Raw genomic sequence first — 18,714 nt, forward strand, 5'->3', positions numbered from 1 at the left:
CAATAAATTAACCAACATTTGAAAAATTGCAATATTTTTCATCATGCGAACCCTACAACAGGTGAGAAAATACACAAGAAATTAAAGATATTAACATCAAAAATATTTAACAGACTCCTAATATTGTTCATGTTTATAATCCATACACAGCAATAGCATGACAAAAAAAAAGGATAAAAACTGAAAGTGGAGGGCAACAAGAGTATGCTGACAGAAAATGATCCATGATCAGCTTGCACTTTGGGGAATATATAACATTCCACCACAATACATCAGAGCATGATAACATCCATATTTCACATTTGCATTAAAAATCATGAATTTCATCAGTTATTAGTAATGGATAATTTCCAATCCACCTACTGAACATAGGTCTGAGAAATTCTCATCATACAAAGCCAAATATTATTTTGTTAACGGACAACTCTACTTCTTCCCAAATGATCTTGCAGCAAGAAAGAAGAAGAGATCATTTCTTTCTGCCACCACGCTCCCTTAGAGCAAGAGATAATGTTTCTCCAGAACCAATGTTGTAATAAGCAAGTGTAAGGTTGTCCTTTAGAAAACCTGCCCTGGTGCTCAATTTCTGCTTATTAGCAAAAAGCTGAATCTCTCCAGCAATCTTCTCTTTCAGACTGCCAACAGTCTCAGACAAGGACTGTACTGTGATCTCCAGAAGCTGGCCTTTCAAGTTCCCTTCATCAACATTAGGAACAGATACAGAAACACGAGCAGGTCCCTGCAAGGTAATAAATAGAATAAGTCATTGATCCTGTAATCATCTCCATTGAATTAACTACAAGAACAAATGCTTAAAGGGAAAGGTAAATGTTGGGATAAACTGACCGATCCTGATGCCGACTCACCGACGGATCCCGATGCCGATCCATCCTCGAGGATGGACCGACCGACTTTGCCCGTCTGACGACGGGCAACATCAACGGTAGCAACCGATGATGCCCGGTCCGAGCGTGTCGGTCTAACGAGCCGACAATGCCTCCGATCACCTGAAGGCCGATCCTGCATCACCGACTCCCTGTCGGATGGGACATCACCGACTCCCTGTCGGTTTGGACAACCGGCGTCCAACTTCTACAGGCCCTTCTAAGACGCCGAACGAGCGGAATGGGCTGCAGTCCTGCCAAGGACATGCCGTGCAACCGTCAGGGGCGTTGTCCTACCAGGAACCTAGGGCACTGTCCTGCAAGGACGCGAATTAATTCCTAGGACCTGTCAGCTCGTCAACGATATGACAACCCCCGGCAATTTGACAACTCTTCAGTTGTCAATATCACCGACGGCGGGACCATACCACCTCCTACTATAAAACGAGGTAAGGCAGCAGCTTAAAGGGGGGTTCCTTCCTCTCTCTCTCCCATCCTCTCTCTATCGCTGAGTCCTCTGATTCCTCTCTACTGTTGCCTAGTCTCCTCTCTGATTTGATCGTCGGAGGGTCCCCGCCGGAGGCGTCTCCGGTCAGTGTGGACTTTCCTTTGCAGGTGCTCATTCTCGACGACCAGCGACGAGGGGATTGGCCGCAACAGGTTTGGCGCGCCAGGTAGGGGGGTCGATTGTGGGCACACGACCTCCACAAAGTTTGAAGAATCTTTCTGAGATGACAAGAACCAGGGCTCAGCGGTCGAGAGCTACTGGATCGACGAGACACTCTTCCCGTCGGTAAGAAGCCTCTCCACCACTCCCCACGACGGAGCCTAGCTCTCCCCATCCCGTGGTGACCACGGAGGTGCAGATCGCGACGATCGTACGGCAGATGACTGCATTGGCGGACGCGGTCAAGAGCCTTCAACAACCTACTCGTTTGCTGCATTCGCCGGCGGAGCAACCGACGGCAAACCCGATGCCGTCCAGGGGCAGCCGCCGACGCCCGCATCGATCTCCATCTCCTCTTCAGGAGCAGCCCTCCCCGCATTCCCATCGAGAGGGAGAGAGGCCGTCACGGTGCGACATCCACCGGTCCCAACGCCCTTCTCCTTCCCAGCTCGAGCGAGCAAGGAAGGAGAAGCGGCCGCGGGCACCGTCCGCCTCCCTCTCGGATTCATCAGGAGATTCGACTCCTGGAGTCTCCCAGCACCGACGGAGGGACGACTATGAGCGTAGGTTCGAAGAAATCGACCGTTGGCTCGCCCAGCTCCAGGTGGACGGTCAGAAGTCTTCAAATGACGTCGACTTTCAGACCGTCCAACCCCTCTCCCGATTCATACTCGACGAATCGATCCCTAGTCGGTTCAAGATGCCGCACGTAGAGCCTTACGACGGCTCTACCGACCCTGTCGACCATCTAGAGAGTTACAAGGCTCTCATGACGATCCAAGGGCGACCGACGCCCTCCTCTGCATCGGCTTCCCTGCCACGCTTCGCAAAGCCGCCAGGGCTTGGTACTCCGGTCTTTGCTCCGGGAGTATCCACTCCTTCGGACAGCTCGAGCATTCCTTCGTGGCCCATTTTAGCACCAGTCGGAAGCCACCACGAACCTCAGACAGCCTTTTCTCCCTCAAACAGGGAGAAAACAAGACGCTCCGACACTTCGTGGTATGATTTAACGCAGCCACGCTTGAGGTTCGGGACCTCAACGAAGATATGGCTGTCTCGGCCATGAAGCGGGGGCTGAGGGCGTCCCGATTCACATACTCCTTGGACAAGACCCTCCCCGAACATACGCCGAACTACTGGAACGCGAGTATAAATATATGCGCGCAGATGAAGGAGCTTCCGACCGATGTCTGACTGAGACCAAGGGACCGAAGGAAAAGCGAAGGAAAGGTCGGGCCCCTGCCAAGCTTAGCGGACCTCCGACCGACAAACGGGTCTCACCCCGACGGTCGAGCCCGAGATCTCCCCGACGATCGAGCTCGAGACCTCCCCGACGGTGGAGTCCGAGGCCGATGCATCGCAGGTATGACTCCTATACTCCTCTTTCTGCTCCTCATGCGCAGATCTTGATGGAGATCGAAGGAGAAGAATATCTGTGGCGGCCTCCGCCTTTGAAGGCAAAAGGCCTCGACCGATGAAAGTACTGTCGATTCCATCGGGGCCACGGCCACAACACGGAACAGTGCATCCAGCTCAAAGATGAGATTGAGGCCCTCATACGACAAGGGTACCTCGACAAATTCCGACGGAGCCCACCGACTCGACCCATCCCCGACCGACGACCCCAACTGACTGAGGAAGCGGCGAACAACCAACCAACGGTCGGGGTCATCAATATGATCTCCAAATGAGTGGATCGAGGGACGCCTGCCGCAGGGGAGTCGATGAAAAGCTGCGCCAAGATAATGTAATCACCTTTACGGATGAAGATGCTTGGGAATCCAAACTCCCCATGATGACGCTGTTGTTGTCTCGGCAACAATAGCTAATTATGATGTAAAAAGAATCCTCATTGATAACGGAAGTTCGACCAATATTTTGTTCTACTCGACTTTCTCCCGAATGCGACTATCTATTGATCGGCTCAAGAGAGTCTCCACGCCCCTGGTGGGTTTCGCCGGGAAAGCCGTCACGGTGGAAGGAGAAATTACTCTTCTCGTGACGGCCGAAACCGAACCACGACAAAGCACCGCCCACTTGACTTTCACGGTCGTCCAAGTGTCTTCGGCTTACAACGCCATTCTTAGAAGACCCGGACTAAATGCCTTCAGAGCGATAGTCTCGACGTATCATCTGCTGGTCCGATTTTCGACTAAAAATGGAGTTGGAGAAATGCGTAGGGACCAACAACTCGCCCGGCAATGCTTCCAAATCTCGACTCAGAGCGATGTGCGGGAAGATTCCTTGCCGATCGACAAGCTGGATCAATGAGAAGAGCAGGAACGGGGTGAATCGGCCGAGCGGCTAGTTTCCATCCCGATAACAGAAAATCTCGAACGGGTGGTCAGGGTCGGATCACAATTATCCGACCCAGGGTGACGGCAGCTCATAGAGCTGTTGAAAGCCAACGCCGATGTATTCGCTTGGTTGGTAGCGGATATGTTCGGCATTCTCCTGAAATAATGACCCACCGACTCAACATCAACCCTGGCATGCGGCCGGTGAGACAAAAGAAGCGGTCTTTTGCTCCCGAAAGGCAAAGGCCATCGACGAAGAAGTGGATAAGCTACTCGAGGCGGCTTCATCAGAGAGACTACGTATCCCGATTGGCTCGCCAATGTCGTCATGGTGAAGAAAGCCAAAGGAAAGTGGAGGATCTGCATCGACTACACCGACTTGAATGGACCTGCCCGAAGGATAGCTTCCACTTTCGAAGATCGACCAGCTGGTAGACGCGACGTCCGGTTATCGACTGCTCAGCTTCATGGATGCCTTCGTCGGATACAACCAGATCCGGATGGCGCCGAGGATGAGGAGCATACGACTTTCGTGACCACCAAAGGCCTTTACTGTTACAGAGTAATGCCCTTCGGTCTGAAGAACGCCGGAGCTACTTACCAGCGACTTGTCAATAAGGTCTTCAAAGACAAATCGGGCGCAACATAGAGGTGTACGTGGACGACATGCTGGTGAAGAGTGCGCAAACTTCAGATCACGTGCGAGATCTCGAAGAAACCTTCCGCACTCTACGACGATATCGGATGAAGCTGAACCCGACTAAGTGCACCTTCGGGGTGACCTCAGAGAAGTTCCTCGGGTTCCTCATTTCACAACGAGGTATCGAGGCCAACCCCAAGAAGATCAAAGCAATCATCGACATGCGACATCTGGACACCAAAAAAGAGGTGCAGCAACTCAACGGAAGGATCATCGCGCTCAGCCGATTCATTTCTCGATCGACCGAGAGATGCCTCCGTTCTTCAAAACCCTGAGACAAGCAAAGCACTTCTCTTGGCCGGACGAGTCCGACGAGCCTTTGAGGAACTGAAGAAATATTTGACTTCTCCACCCCTGCTTGTGAGGTCGGAGGTCGGGGAGGTGCTGTATCTTTACTTGGCTACCTCCCAGAGGCATTAGCTCGGTGCTCGTCCGAGAGAACAAGAATCGAGTCCACCAACCAATATATTACATCAGCAAAGTGCTTCAGAAGCCGAAACTCGTACTCGAAGGTCGAGAAGATGATATTTGCTCTGGTCATTTCAGCACAGCGACTCTGTCTGTACTTCTAGGTGCACGCTATCGTGGTTCTCACCAACGACCCCTGAGGGCAATCCTGCACCGCCCTGACACATCAGGATGGTTGGCGAAGTGGGCTGTGAGACTGAGCGAGTTCGACATTCAGTACCGACCACGACTGCTCTGAAAGCCCAGATTTTGGCCGACTTTGTCGCGGAATGCCCGACGACCGATCGAGCGTCGGAAGAGGGGAGCCCCGAAAAGATTGGGACCTCCGAATATGACCCCGATTCAACCTGGGTATTGCACATCGACGGAGCTTCCAACGCTCGAGGGAGCGGGGCCGGATTCCTGCTCACCAACTCGGAGGGAGTGGTTACCGAGCACGCCCTCCGATTCGACTTCAAGGCCTCTAATAATCAAGCTGAATATGAGGCGCTCATCGCGGGCTTGGGGTTGGCACGGGAGCTCAGGGTCACAACCTCAAAGTCTTCTCCGACTCTCAACTGATCGTTGGGCAGGTCAAAGGCGAATTCGAAGCGCGGGATTCGACCATGGCCAAATATCACCAGAAAGTAAGAGATCTCGTAGCACCCTTCAAGTACTTCGAGATCTCCCACATTTTCAGGGCGAAAAATGCTCGGGCCAATGCACTTTCTAGGCTCGCGACATCCGACTACGACGTTTTGGTCCGGACACTCGTAGAAAGTCTCGAGCGACCAAGCTCGACAAGACTGAGGAGGTGCTACAACTAGCGACCGAGCCGAGCTGGATGGATCCGATCATTCAGTACCTGACCGACGGAACTAGCCCCGAAGATCCGCGGAGGCAAACGGCTCCGGTGGGCGGCTTCCCAATATGTGATGGTGGACGGCCGACTCTACAAAAGGTCGTTCTCTCTTCCCTTACTGAGGTGTCTGGACCAACCGATGCGGACTATGCTCTTAGAGAAGTGCATGAAGGGATCTGTGGTGATCACTTGGGGGGCAAATTTTTGCCTATAAAGTCCTGCGACAGGGTTACTACTGGCCCACCATGAAGAAGGACGCGGCTGAGTTGGTTCGGAGGTGCAAACCATGTCAAAGGTATGCCAACATACAACAACGACCCGCCAGCAGCTGACTCCCATCATCGCCCCATGGCCCTTCGCCCAGTGGGGGATCGACATACTCGGACCTTTCCTCCGACGTCCGGTCAACGAAAGTTATAGTCATCGCGATCGACTACTTCACTAAGTGGGTGGAAGCCGAACCTTTGGCGCAAATTACTGAGGAAAGATGGAAGACTTCGTCCGGAAGTCCATCATCTTCAGGTTCGGATTGCCGAACACCATTATCACCGACAATGGACGATAATTCGACAACCAAGACTTTAAGACTTCTGTGCGAGATTTCATATCGCGCACAGGCTGACCTCAGTCGGCATCCACAGTCCAACGGCGAGGTGGAAGTGACCAACCGAACCATTCTACACAGACTGAAGACCAGGCTGAATGAAGCCAGGGGCTTCTGGGTCGAGGAACTGCCCTCTATCCTATGGGCGTACCGAACGACGCCCCGTGTCCCAATCGGAGAATCTCCCTTCAACTTGGCCTACGAACGGAAGCAATGATCCCGCTGGAGATCGTGCTACCATCGATCAGAGTCGAGCAGTATAGTGAACCGGGCAACTCCGAGTGTCGGAGAGCCGACTTAGACCTTTTGCCCGAACTCCGATGTGAGGCACAGATCTGTATGGCTTCCTACCACAAAAGGTGGCCCGGTACTACAATGCCAGGGTTAAGCCGAAGCTCTTCCGACCCGGAGATCTGGTCTTAAGAAAGACGGAAGTCTCGAAGCCCCTGGACCAGGGGAAGTTGTCCCCAAACTAGGAGGGACCCTACAAGATAGCCGACACCTACTGACCGGGAGCCTACCGACTAGAGACCCTAGAAGGAACGGCCATCCCCCGGACTTGGAATGCCAACAATCTGAGTTGTACTATCAATAAACTCTGTATCCCCTCATCCGAATATAAATGCAGTTTCAAAACTTCGGAGTCCGGAATCTCGACTCTTCGACTGTGGGTCGGTGCTCGCGAGGAGTACAAGCCCGACGCCTCGACTTGGGCCCAACGTTCTGTTGGAAATCAACGACCCGATCGCCAACGACACATCGGACACTTACGATGACCGATATATCCACAACGACGGAGTCACACTCCTTCTACAGTCAAACTCTCGGGCAGAACAATCGGCTAACTTGCCAACTTGGCCCCAGCCAAGACAGGCCAAGCACCAACACGACCAATGTCGCGTTCGCGACCTGCCGACCAGGTCACGACGATCGAAGGATATTTGGCTTGCCACCGTTTATCATGCACCGCGACGTACGTACCTGACCACAGTCTGGATAATGGGAACTCGACTTGCCATCATTTTTCCGACCGACCGTCGGACGCCATCCGACCGAACACATCGGACGACATCGATCCTACAGAATGATCGGGTCATCGAGGGTGTCCGGAGGTCGGTCGACCTTCGACTCAACGAATGTGCCGACTCACGACTTTGACCTTCGACTCGACGAACATACCGACTTACGATCGGGCGACGACGTTCGACCAGGCCTCGACGGTCGCACCTACGACCGCGGAACGGACGGTCTGTGATCGAATTCGCCTTGCCTTTCCATGACGCACGCTACGCTGTCTCGGCTAATGACCTGGGATGTTATCGGGTGACCTACGAGGTATGTCGGGTCTGCAACCTACGCTGGAAGCATTTAGCAAAGCCGATTCTACGACTCTACGACCTAAGCCAGAATTCATTAACATGCAAAGGAAGAAATTGAACATTCTGATTTCATTCATAAATACAGTGAGTCTACAAAATTGGCGAAGCCCGATTACAAGTATAAAACTAAAAAAAAACGACAGAACTCGATTATCCTTCGAGTCGACCTCTTCACAGGAGAAGCTCGGGGGCAGCCGGTGTGTCCGTTCTGGTCGGTGCTGGATCGGAGGTCGGGGTCGTCTCCCCTTCGGCGACCTGCTCCGGGACGGCTTCCTCCACCGCAGTAGGGTCCCCCGACGATGGGTCGGCCACCTCTTCTGTGGCCTGGTCGTCCGATCCTGGGGGAACAATGCCGCGAGGTCAAGCTCCGGATACAAAGCCTGGACTGCGTCCCGAGCGTCTTTGTACCCCACCCGATACGACGCGAAGCTGCTTTTCAGGAGTTCCTCCCGATATTTGTCAGAGCCGCAGAAGTCCTCCACCGCCCGATCTAACGACTCCTTCGCCGACTTCACTTCCGCCTCCGCCCGATCTAGCGACTCCTTCGTCGATTCGCCTCCGCCTTCGCTATGTCAGTGTCGGCTTGGGCGATTGACAGGTCTTCTCGGCCTTGGTGAGATTCTCCAGGCTAACTCGGAGCTGCTTGCATTCGGCCTCGAGTTCGGCGACGACGCCATCCCGCTCGCGCCACAGTCGGTGAGCGGTTCGACCCTTGCGCTTGGCTTCCTCATGGGCCGACTTGAGTTCGGCCCCCGAGGCAGCCAAAGCATCGGTGAGGCGAGAGATCTCGTCCTCGAGTCTCGCCTCCCGATCGGTCGACAGCTTCAGCTGCTCGACCAACACTGCCTTCTTAGCTTCGACGGTCATTGCCTTGTCCTTCCAGGCCGCCCGGACGTCTCCAACTTTCGTATCCGGCCTCTAACTCGGACATGGTGTAAATCAACTGCAAGCAGAAGCGACCGTTAGAAAGACAAAATAGTAAAGACAACAATGAAGAAAGAAGGCAAGATAGAATTACCCCGATCATGGTCGGGTAAAAGGAAGACAGCATCTCGGTCACCCGCGAGTCTTCAGGACCTCCAGGTCGGCTGGAAGGAGGGTCCCCTGGCATAATCTCCTGGCCAAGTCATGGTCGGCCAGGGCCGACCCCCCTCGGGGATCCGAGCGCCCGACGACCCGGCGCGGTCCCCTGACCTTGAGTCGCCCACGTTGGCCGTCGGGGCCTTCCCCCAACCGGCCGCCCAGGCCCATAGATCGGGAAGGAGGGGAGGCTCGAACTCGATTGAGCTCCCCCCGAGGCAGCAGCAGGGGCCGACGAAGGATGCTCGGGCTCCCGAGCATCACCCCGAGCCTCCTCCATCAGCGGAGCCGCCGATGCTTCTTCGGCCATTTCCTCCACCGACTGCTCCTTTGGTGGCACCGCGGCACCGAAAGTGCGATGATCGGCTCCGACTGGTCGGAGGAACATCTGAGGCCTTTTCGACGGGCGTGAGGGCCCGGCCCCAGGCACCGGCCTCTTCTTCGCTGCATATTGCCTGATCTCAGCGTCTGTCGGTCTCATCCTCGGTAGCGTACCTACAATTTAATAAGAGAATCAGTACGTGTTCGGGGACAAATGAGAAGCGAAAAGACAACCGATGGACCGGGCAGTACCTAGACGGGGGACCAGGCTCAGACCAGCATCATAGAGGGCTTGTTCGGTAACAAGCTCCCTTTGCTTCGGTACCGACATGTCCTTGAGTTGGTAGAAATCCTCCCGGTCGTCCGCCTCCACTCGGTTGTTCTCGTTCGGCCCAGTCAGAGGCTCGCTCCAGCGGGAAGGAAACCTCCAAGGAGAGGAAGAAGAAACAAGAAAGAACTGATTCTTTCACCCATGAATGGACGATGGAAGATCAGTGATGAAAACAAGACCCTTCCGGGATTGAAGAGCCACCACCCTCGAGCTTTAGGGTGGGGTCAGAGGACGAAGAATGTCCGGAAGAGAGAGATCCGAGGGTTGGTCGGCAAAAGCTGACACAACAGGACAAAACTGATTATTAACCAAACTGAGTTCAGCGCCAGTTGCGCCGGACAAAGTCCGTAATAATCCAGAAGGTTCGGACAAACTCCGGAATCGAAAGACGAAGATCAGTTCGAAGGTCCTCGACATGTATAGCCACCTGGCCCGCGGACGGATTGTTGACCCGGCCCCAAGGGCGAAGAGTCGGAACTGCTCCGGGATACAATACTGATCCCGAAGCCGATCGACATTCAACCCTGAAAGTGAAGAGGCCTCCACTTTCGGGGTCGACCGAGGATCATCAGTCGGATTCTCCGACTGAGCTCCCCGAGGAGAAGTCCTGGCCATGATGCCAGAACCAGGAAGAAGGAAAAGACAGAGAAGAAGGGGAGGGAATTCCAAAAGAAGCAAGAAAAAAGCGAAAGGAGACAAAAGTCTCGAACGAACTTTTCAAGAAACGGGGGCAGGAGCAGCTATCTGGGACGAGGGGGACCGCTCGGGCAGAGTCTCTACAGCAAAATCATGAAAAGTAAGGTTCTGGATACAAGTGACCCCATATATACATAGGGCCCCTCGACGGTCGGGATAAGGGCGCGCCAACGAGGACCTCCCGGATGATTAACACGTGGCAACATCCGGGCCCTCCTCCGGCCCGACGATTCAACGCACCCATCCCAGATCGGGCCACGTCGCCTTCATTTGCACGAACGACTCCGGCCCAACGGCCTCCCGACACATGGCGGAAAAACCACACCTCAGAATTAATTCGCTGACGGCGATCCGCGTTCCCGATGGGACACCTGACGGTGGTCTGCGGTCCCAAGGGAGCGCCAGACGACGGTTTGCGTTCCCTAGAAGGCGTCTGACACCGGATCATCCTGACACCGAATCGTCGGACATCAAGTCGTCTGACACCGATTTGTCCGGATCGTCCGCTGGTGAGATTAGCAGAATCAGGGCATGATGCAATGAAGATCCACTCCTTTCGCCCGACGCCCCACCTGCGTGGAAACACGGGCTGATGTGACATCAGGCTCAGGAGTGAGGGGGCAACTGTTGGGATAAACCGACCGACCCTGATGCCAACTCACCGACGCCGACTCACCGACGGATCCCGATGCCGACCCATCCTCGAGGATGGACCGACCGACTTTGCCCGTCTGACGACGGGCAACATCAACGGTAGCAACCAATGATGCCCGGCCCGAGCGTATCGGCCTAACGAGCCGACACTGCCTCCGATCACCTGAAGGCCGATCCTGCATCGCCGACTCCCTGTCGGATGGGACATCACCGACTCTCTGTCGGTTTGGACAACCGATGTCCGACTTCTACAGGCCCTTCTAAGACGCCGAACGAGCGGCATGAGCTGCAGTCCTGCCAATGACATGCCGTGCAACCGTCAGGGGGCGTTATCCTGCCAGGAACCTAAGGCGCTGTCCTGCCAAGAACGTGAATTAATTCCTAGGACCTGTCAGCTCGTCAACGACATGACAACCCTCGACGATTTGACAACTCTTCAGTTGTCAACATCACCGACGGTAGGACCATACCACCTCCTACTATAAAACGAGGTAAGGCAGCAGCTTAAAGGGGGGTTCCTTCCTCTCTCTCTCCCATTCTCTCTCCATCGCTGAGTTTCTTGATTCCTCTCTACTGTTGCCTAATCTCCTCTCTGACTTGACCGTCGGAGGGTCCCCGCCGGAGGTATCTCCGATCAGTGTGGACTTTCTTTGCAGGTGCTCGTTCCCGACGATCAGACGACGAGAAGATTGGCTGCAACAGTAAAAAAGGTGTAACAACAGAAAATGTGTATAGTCGTGGTAGGCATTACAGGATGCTGAGTCAGGAAATGATCCTCTGGCATGAGAGAAACATCATCAGTCCTTAGCCTCTTTGGCTCTGGCTCATCAGTTAGCGGTGGAGGACCTTCCTCAGGAGGAGGTGGAGGTGGCACTCCTTGTGGGAAAGGAGGCGGCAGGACAGTTGGCATGTTAGGAGGTGGCATGGGCATAGGAACAAATGGTCGGGGAGCCACCAAAGGAGTGAACTGCGACCCAGGTGGTGCCGGTATGGGAATAGCAGGTGATACTGAGATCGCGTGGGGCATTGAAGGCCTGCTTATCATAACAGGCTGCTGGGTTGAAGTCATAGGCATTGGTGGAGCTGCAGGCCTCACAGATGGAGTTATTGGTATAATTCCTGGCCTCTGTGCTGACGGTAGCATTCCCCCACTAGTGCAGGAGCAGTGTAAGGGGCCACATTCGGAGGAAAACGAGGAATATTCAGAGCTAATCCAGGTGGTGGGGGCGGGAGAGGCCGCACTAATGGTACACCAGGCATCAGGTGGAGCAGGGCCTGGAAGGGTCCTCCCGTCATCACTGTTAGCATCAATTTGTTCCTCACCAGAAAGACTCTGAGACAAAGCCTGAGTTGCAGTTCCCCCAATGCTACCAGAGTGCCCATCCCAAATCACCTGCTTTGGCTGCTCGTCTTTCTTCTTCTCAATTTCAGCCTTCACTGCATTAGAGACTTCTTCCTCTGTTGTCCCAAAAATATTAGGACGGGTTCGGGCAAGCCCCACAATGTTCCTAGCGATCTCATCATCTGCTGCAAGAGTAGTCTCCCGGATCTTTGCCATCATCCTCTCCTTCTGCTCCTTGTACTTGGGATCTATGAGAGAAATACACATATGCTCGGCCATCTCACCGATCGGAATTAGCTCACCGGTGATCGGCGAGATCATAAACTTGGTCGGGTCTCTTTCAGCGGGGATCCTCTCCTCGGGCCTCTTCCAGTTCTTAACTATCCTCATTGGAGGCTCTGGTTCATCGGTAGGCGCCACTGCTGCCTCTGCTTCACCCTTCTTCTCATCCCTGCCACCATCTTCAAGTCTTGCTGCCCCATGCCTTCTTCCACAATCTGGACCTCCTCTTCGTCCATCTCCATCTCCACCTCCTTTCCTGGTTCCACTGTTTCCATGGCTGCCTCTTCACCCAAAACTGACATCTTGCTCCTTCTTATGACCTCCTCCAGCGTCATCGGCATCGGCAGCTCATCATCCTCGTCATCTGCAAACTCGATGGTCTCCACCACGACAAAATCATGCCAATCGATCATCGCCATCTGCTGCCTCTCCTGCTCGATCTCATTCTCGGCCTTACGCCTCGCCTGCTCCTGCGAGCGCTCCCACTCGATGCGATGCAGGCACCGCTCGAGCACTGTGGTCATGTCACGGGCGCTGCACCGCAGCTTCTCCATCACCCCTTGGGCGGCTTCAGCACCTTCGAGTAGGCGTCGGTGAGTGCGGTGAAGAAAGTGAACATGCTGTGTGTGGGCCGCAGGAAGTGGAACTGCGGGTTGTTGGCCTCCCGGTCCGAGAGACTAGTCAAGAAGTCCTTCCCATACCGAGCGACGAACTGGGCGGTGAGCTGGATGATGTCGAGCTCCTCCCCGCTGATCCCCTCGGGGAGCCGGACGGTGTACTGCTCGGCCTCCGGTGGCTCGAGGACCTTCCAAGTGGGGATGCGGAACGGGGCGGCGAGGTCGGGCATGGAGGCGGAATCGCCGGAAGGTGCGGCGCCGGGGCGATGACGGGTAACTGGCCTCCGGACTTCTTGTCATCCTCGTTCTCGTCGGAGATCTGGGCGGGGGGAGTGGGGCCGAGGTTGCCATCGGAGGGGGGGGCCGGTAGGGGGAGGGAGGATCGTGCCGATCATTTTTAGGGTTTTCTATTTCGAGGTGAAGGTAAGAGAATAAGGTGAGATGGATCCACATCGATCGATCGATGGAGGAGAAGAGGGAAGGGAGGGAAGCAGGCCGGTCCTGATATTTTTTAGACCTAGGGCTAAATGAAAAAAAGGAGCCTTCTCTAATAAAAATTAATATATTTTAAATATTAATTATTATTGAAAAATTAATCCATATACAATAATTTTCTATAAATATATTCGTTAAGCAACGTGTAAAACCTATCATTAACCTATTTAATTATTTTTTTTATTATAATATTGTAGAAAACCAACTTTGCATCCCATTAGAATATTAATGCAGGGCCTAAGGGCTAGAGCAGTCGCACAATTTGACCTGCCCCTGTGCTGGCCCTGCTTCCCTCCTCTCTGTCAATCTCTTGAAACTGGTTTACTCACATTCCTCGATACCCTATGATGCTTGCCACAAGGGGTCACAAATATGATTCGCAAGGATCATCGAATCTGATCTACTGATTCACATCTTTTGTGCATGGCACAACATCTCCATGAGGCACTTATTCCATTCTCTTACCCTCTCACTCCCAGGCAGACGCAGACGGAAAAAGTTGGGCGGGAGACGGGAGAAGAAAGAAAACCTTGGGACGATGGTGGAGAGGAGAGATGGGAGATCGAAGTCGAGTCGGCGAGACGGATGGTTCTTTAACGCCTTGGCTGCGAGAGAAAATAGGAGAGGAGAACTTACGACGATCATAAGTGGGCTCGGGTTTAGTATCAGACCTAGAATCCTACCTAAACTAGACCCGAGCATTTCTCTAATCCAACCCAAACTATGTTACAAAGAGTCCTTCGCAAATAATGTTATCGAAGCGATGACTCTTGTAAATAATACGATGAGAATAAGAACAAAAAATTTGACTTCTGATTGGATTGGCTTGCGGAATTTAAGAAGCAGATATAGGACGTTTCGATCAATTGACCGCAACAGGAAATGATTGGTATCATCATTCATGTGCGCTGCACTGTATTTTTACATGCATGCCATTTTTCTGTTCGATAATAAAAAAATCAAAAAAAATATATAAATATTAAAAAAAATTATTTTTTTTAATATGAGATTAAAATAAATAAAATTTTTAAAAATTTTGAATTTCCTCCCTAAATTCTAACAAACTAAGTCCAACTCAACTCAATTATTAGATCCAATCTGAATAAATAAATGATCATATTAATATATTATTATTATAATTTATCATCCACTTAATAATATCTTTAATTCTGTGATCAAAAAATTTTATTATTTAATTTAGATCTATATTTATATATATTTTTTATTTATATTTATATTTATATTTATATAAAATAAATATAAATATGATTTTTTTGTATTCAATTAATATTTATATTTATATTCGTTAAATAAAATAAATATAAATATGAATATATTAAAATTTGATTAGTATCCCATTTATTTTCAACCCTAATAAAACATACATAAGTAGAGCCGATTTTAAAACTGACTTTCCTAAAAGCTTAAACAATCTACTCTTTCGATCCGTATTGATCCATGGATTCCTATTAGAGATTTTTTTTTTTTTTTTGATCCATTGATTCTATTCAAGATTCTTGCCGTTAATTTGCAGCCTATCTTCTTTCTCAAAAATATGAGAAACTTACCCAGTGTGCTTATTAGATGTTCGTATATGTATAATATTCATAAGTTTCGTGTAGGATCTGCCATAGTTTTGAATTTTTTATTTTTTTCTTACTCCGTTCAAAAAGAAAAAGAAAAAAAAAAAAAAGAAAATCCCTCGTTTTTATGGTATAAATATTACATATTACCTGGAAAGATTATTTGCAGAAACGAACGCTGCGCAGCCTTCAGCCGAAGATCCCTCCAATCGAAATGGAGCAATCTTCCAAATCCGATCAAGACCCAATGGAAATGGAGCAATCTTCCAAATCCGATCAAGACCCGGCCCCCTTCTTCCCGTGGGACCTCCTCCCCCTCGACATCCAAGAATGCATCCTCTCCCTCCTCCCCGTCTCCACCCTCGCCCGCTGCCAGTGCGTCTCCCGCTCCTGGCGCTCCACCATCCGCTCACCCACCTTCCTCTCCTCCCTCCGCCGCAATCCCGACGACCTCTACCTCATCCCATTAGCCGACCACCTCTCCCCCGCCGCCTACCAGCCCTCCCGCGACCGCTGGTTCAGACTCCGCCTCCACCCCTTCTTCCTCCCCATCGCCTCCGATGGCTGCCTCCTCGTGGGCTTGGACGACCACAGCCGCCTCGCCGTCCGCAACCTTTTCTCCGGCGCCACTATCGCCCTTCTTCCCGAGATGGAGTACGTCTTCGCACCCCACGTCATCGCTCTCATCGATGAATTCCCCGCGGCCCAGTACAAGATCGTCGCCGCTAGCTGGACCGATCCCTCGAGTCCCGGGTCTTCGACTCCCGTTCCGGCCGGTGGGAGCTCAAGGGCCAGCTTCCCCGCAAATTTTTGGGTCTCGGCAGCGCCGTGTTCTTGGACGGCCTATTGTTCGTCCTCAGCCAAGGGCCCAATCATCTATTGACCTTCGATCCGATCGGGGCGATTGGAACCTCGTAGACGTGGCGATGCCGCCGGTTGTTCATTCCCATATCTTGGATTATGAAGATAGATTGTTCTTGGTTGGGGGCGTGAAAAAGGTGGGATGCATTGCTACGATTAGGATTTGGGAGCTCGATTTACCGAAGAAAAAATGGAGGTCGATCTACTTCATGCCTAATCGATTTTTCAGAAGATTTAGAGGTCGCAGGCTCGATTTTTCTTTCTCGACGGTAGCACGGAGGGGATTGTTTGTTTCTTCAACAAGCGGGATGGTACTGTGTTGATGTTTGATTTGCCTGCGAGGAGATGGTGGTGGCCGCTGCCGTGTGATGCAATCCCTAGGGAGAGAAGGTTTTGGTTTGGGCATGCGATGGAGCCACGTATCTATCCGCTGAAAGGATCGATGGGAAGGCATACAGAGGGTAATATATATTGTGAATTAATTTCTTTGTTATTATTTGGGTTCATATAAATATAGAAAGATTATTTTATGTTTTATCATTTTCTTAATTTTTTATTTATCTTTTATATTTTTAATATTTTATATTCATCTAAATTTTGGTTGGTCTAGAAAAACACTTGAATTTTTTTTTCCTTTTTGGTTTGAGGCATGCAAAAAAAATATATTATGAGGTTGCTGATAGCGATGGATTCGATAAAAATTATTCAGATTTCCTTGCCTCAAATTATTCGAACGTAGGCAGTGTTTTATGAGAGCAAAAAAAAAAATTTGTGGTACCATATTCCACGTGATCGTATTTACAATTGTTTGGTGGGTGAAGTTACTTGAAAGATTTTTAGTTGATGCTATTTATCCGCATTGGTAGTCAACTTGTATTTTTGCCAGCCCAACTGGAACCAACATGCCATTCAAATTTAATATTTTCACTTGTTTGATCAGCTTGCCCTGTTAACCAACATCAATTATGGATGAGATTACTTGAAAGATTTTAAACCTCATAGAATTATTTAAAGTTGGAAAAAATCATGATATCAGGCAGCATTTTTAGAAATGCAGAATTGAAGGTAGCAATAGGAGGTCGATTCATCTGATTTATTGGGGAACCATCACCGAAAGATTTTTTTTTCTAGACATATTCTTATGACTGATGAGCTATCTCCTATCTATCCTTGAAATTTTTATGGTTTGGTCTGCAATTTTAATTTTATTAAAATTTTGGGAAAGTTGATGTTACCACACGGAAAAAGTTAGATGTTTGTAGATAGAATGTGGGTGAGATGAATTTAACACTTTAACACCACAAACATAAAGATATATCATTATCTACCTTAAACATAAGGATATATTATAATAATTTTATATTATATACATGTAACTAATCTGATCCAATCGTATCTCTACTTGATCTGATCCGAAACGGACATGGGACAGATACGAATATAAAATTTTTACTTACAAAATAGGTATGGGTATGAATATAGATTGATCCGATCTATATCCGATCCATTACTATTCCTACTTATTTTATCATTTTCTAGTCATATTTCTTTGTCGTAACCGATTGCTTATTATCAAGACTCTGGAATACTTTTATTGTCCAAGGCCATGGGCATAACCTGTCTCAACTAAGATGGTCAAAACTGATTACTCTTTTTGTCCATTTCCATATACATATCTTTGTATGGTACAACATCTGTTACCCTGAGGAATTATTCCGTTATCTTTGTCATTCTGCAATATGTTCCATATAGTATCTGATTTTCTTGTTCTAAAAAAAAAAAAAAAAAAAAGCAAAGTTCATAGGAATATACGGACTTTCTCTATTCCATTCGTTGTAATTGTTTGCCATAACATTGCCAACTTTCAGTTGTTTTGCCTGAACCAACCATGACAAGCAATATCAAATGACAACTCTATCCGGAGTACTATTCTACATGCATGCTTGCTTATTTCATCTGAAAAAAGCGACGAATCATGATGCTTCCGAACCATACAGTTAGGGCTTGGCAATGAGTTCAATTAATAATTTTGAATTTGTTCTTGTTTTCGTTTGTAAATATTAGCCATCTGTGATACTGATTCGTTCTTGTATATGATTAATGTCACAGATGATAAAGGATCCGAGTGACATTATATATCTTTAGTTGATCATGTGGTCACCTGAACCACTCTTTCGCTGGCCCACTGCCTCTACTTAGCTTCTCCTTTGTCCGAAAAATGGTTGGCGTTGGCTGATATCATTATATCCTTTGTCGATCATGCAGAGAAGGGGCCTTCAGATGTGACTGAAGTGGTAGATGAACAGCAAGTTGTCTCACCGTTACTACTTTTGCTAAATACTGGGGTTGTCCATGTTTGACTTGAAGAAGTTCATATTTAGAATGTGGACTCAACCTTATAATTACATGATTAGTATGTGAGCAAAGAAGAGGACTAACATAGCTTGACATAGTTATTGAAATAATTACATGATTTAGTCAAAAACACAACTTATAAAAATTCATGCATTCACCGATGGATATATGCTGTGAATGTTCATATCGATATTAATGCACATATATTTGCATCCATAATCCTGCATTTGTCAAAACTTGCATTCCCATTTAGATTA

At 49.9% G+C, this 18,714-nt stretch overlaps 1 protein-coding gene and 1 pseudogene across 1 annotated transcript; one reads left to right on the forward strand and one right to left on the reverse strand.

Moving 5' to 3' along the window:
- Positions 1–206: 206 nt before the first annotated feature.
- LOC105038093 (probable splicing factor 3A subunit 1) lies at positions 207–13,651 on the reverse strand. Its single transcript, XM_073250727.1, is given in 6 exon segments — positions 207–739; positions 11,674–12,075; positions 12,078–12,183; positions 12,185–12,743; positions 12,746–13,102; positions 13,105–13,651. Coding segments are annotated over 6 exon segments (1,983 nt in total). The 5' UTR covers positions 13,394–13,651; the 3' UTR covers positions 207–469.
- A 1,588-nt stretch (positions 13,652–15,239) lies between these two features.
- LOC105037144 (F-box/kelch-repeat protein At5g15710-like) lies at positions 15,240–18,514 on the forward strand (annotated as a pseudogene).
- Positions 18,515–18,714: the final 200 nt, after the last annotated feature.

This window comes from Elaeis guineensis, chromosome 1 (assembly GCF_000442705.2).
Source record: "Elaeis guineensis isolate ETL-2024a chromosome 1, EG11, whole genome shotgun sequence".
In the NCBI taxonomy this organism is placed as follows: Eukaryota; Viridiplantae; Streptophyta; class Magnoliopsida; order Arecales; family Arecaceae; genus Elaeis; species Elaeis guineensis.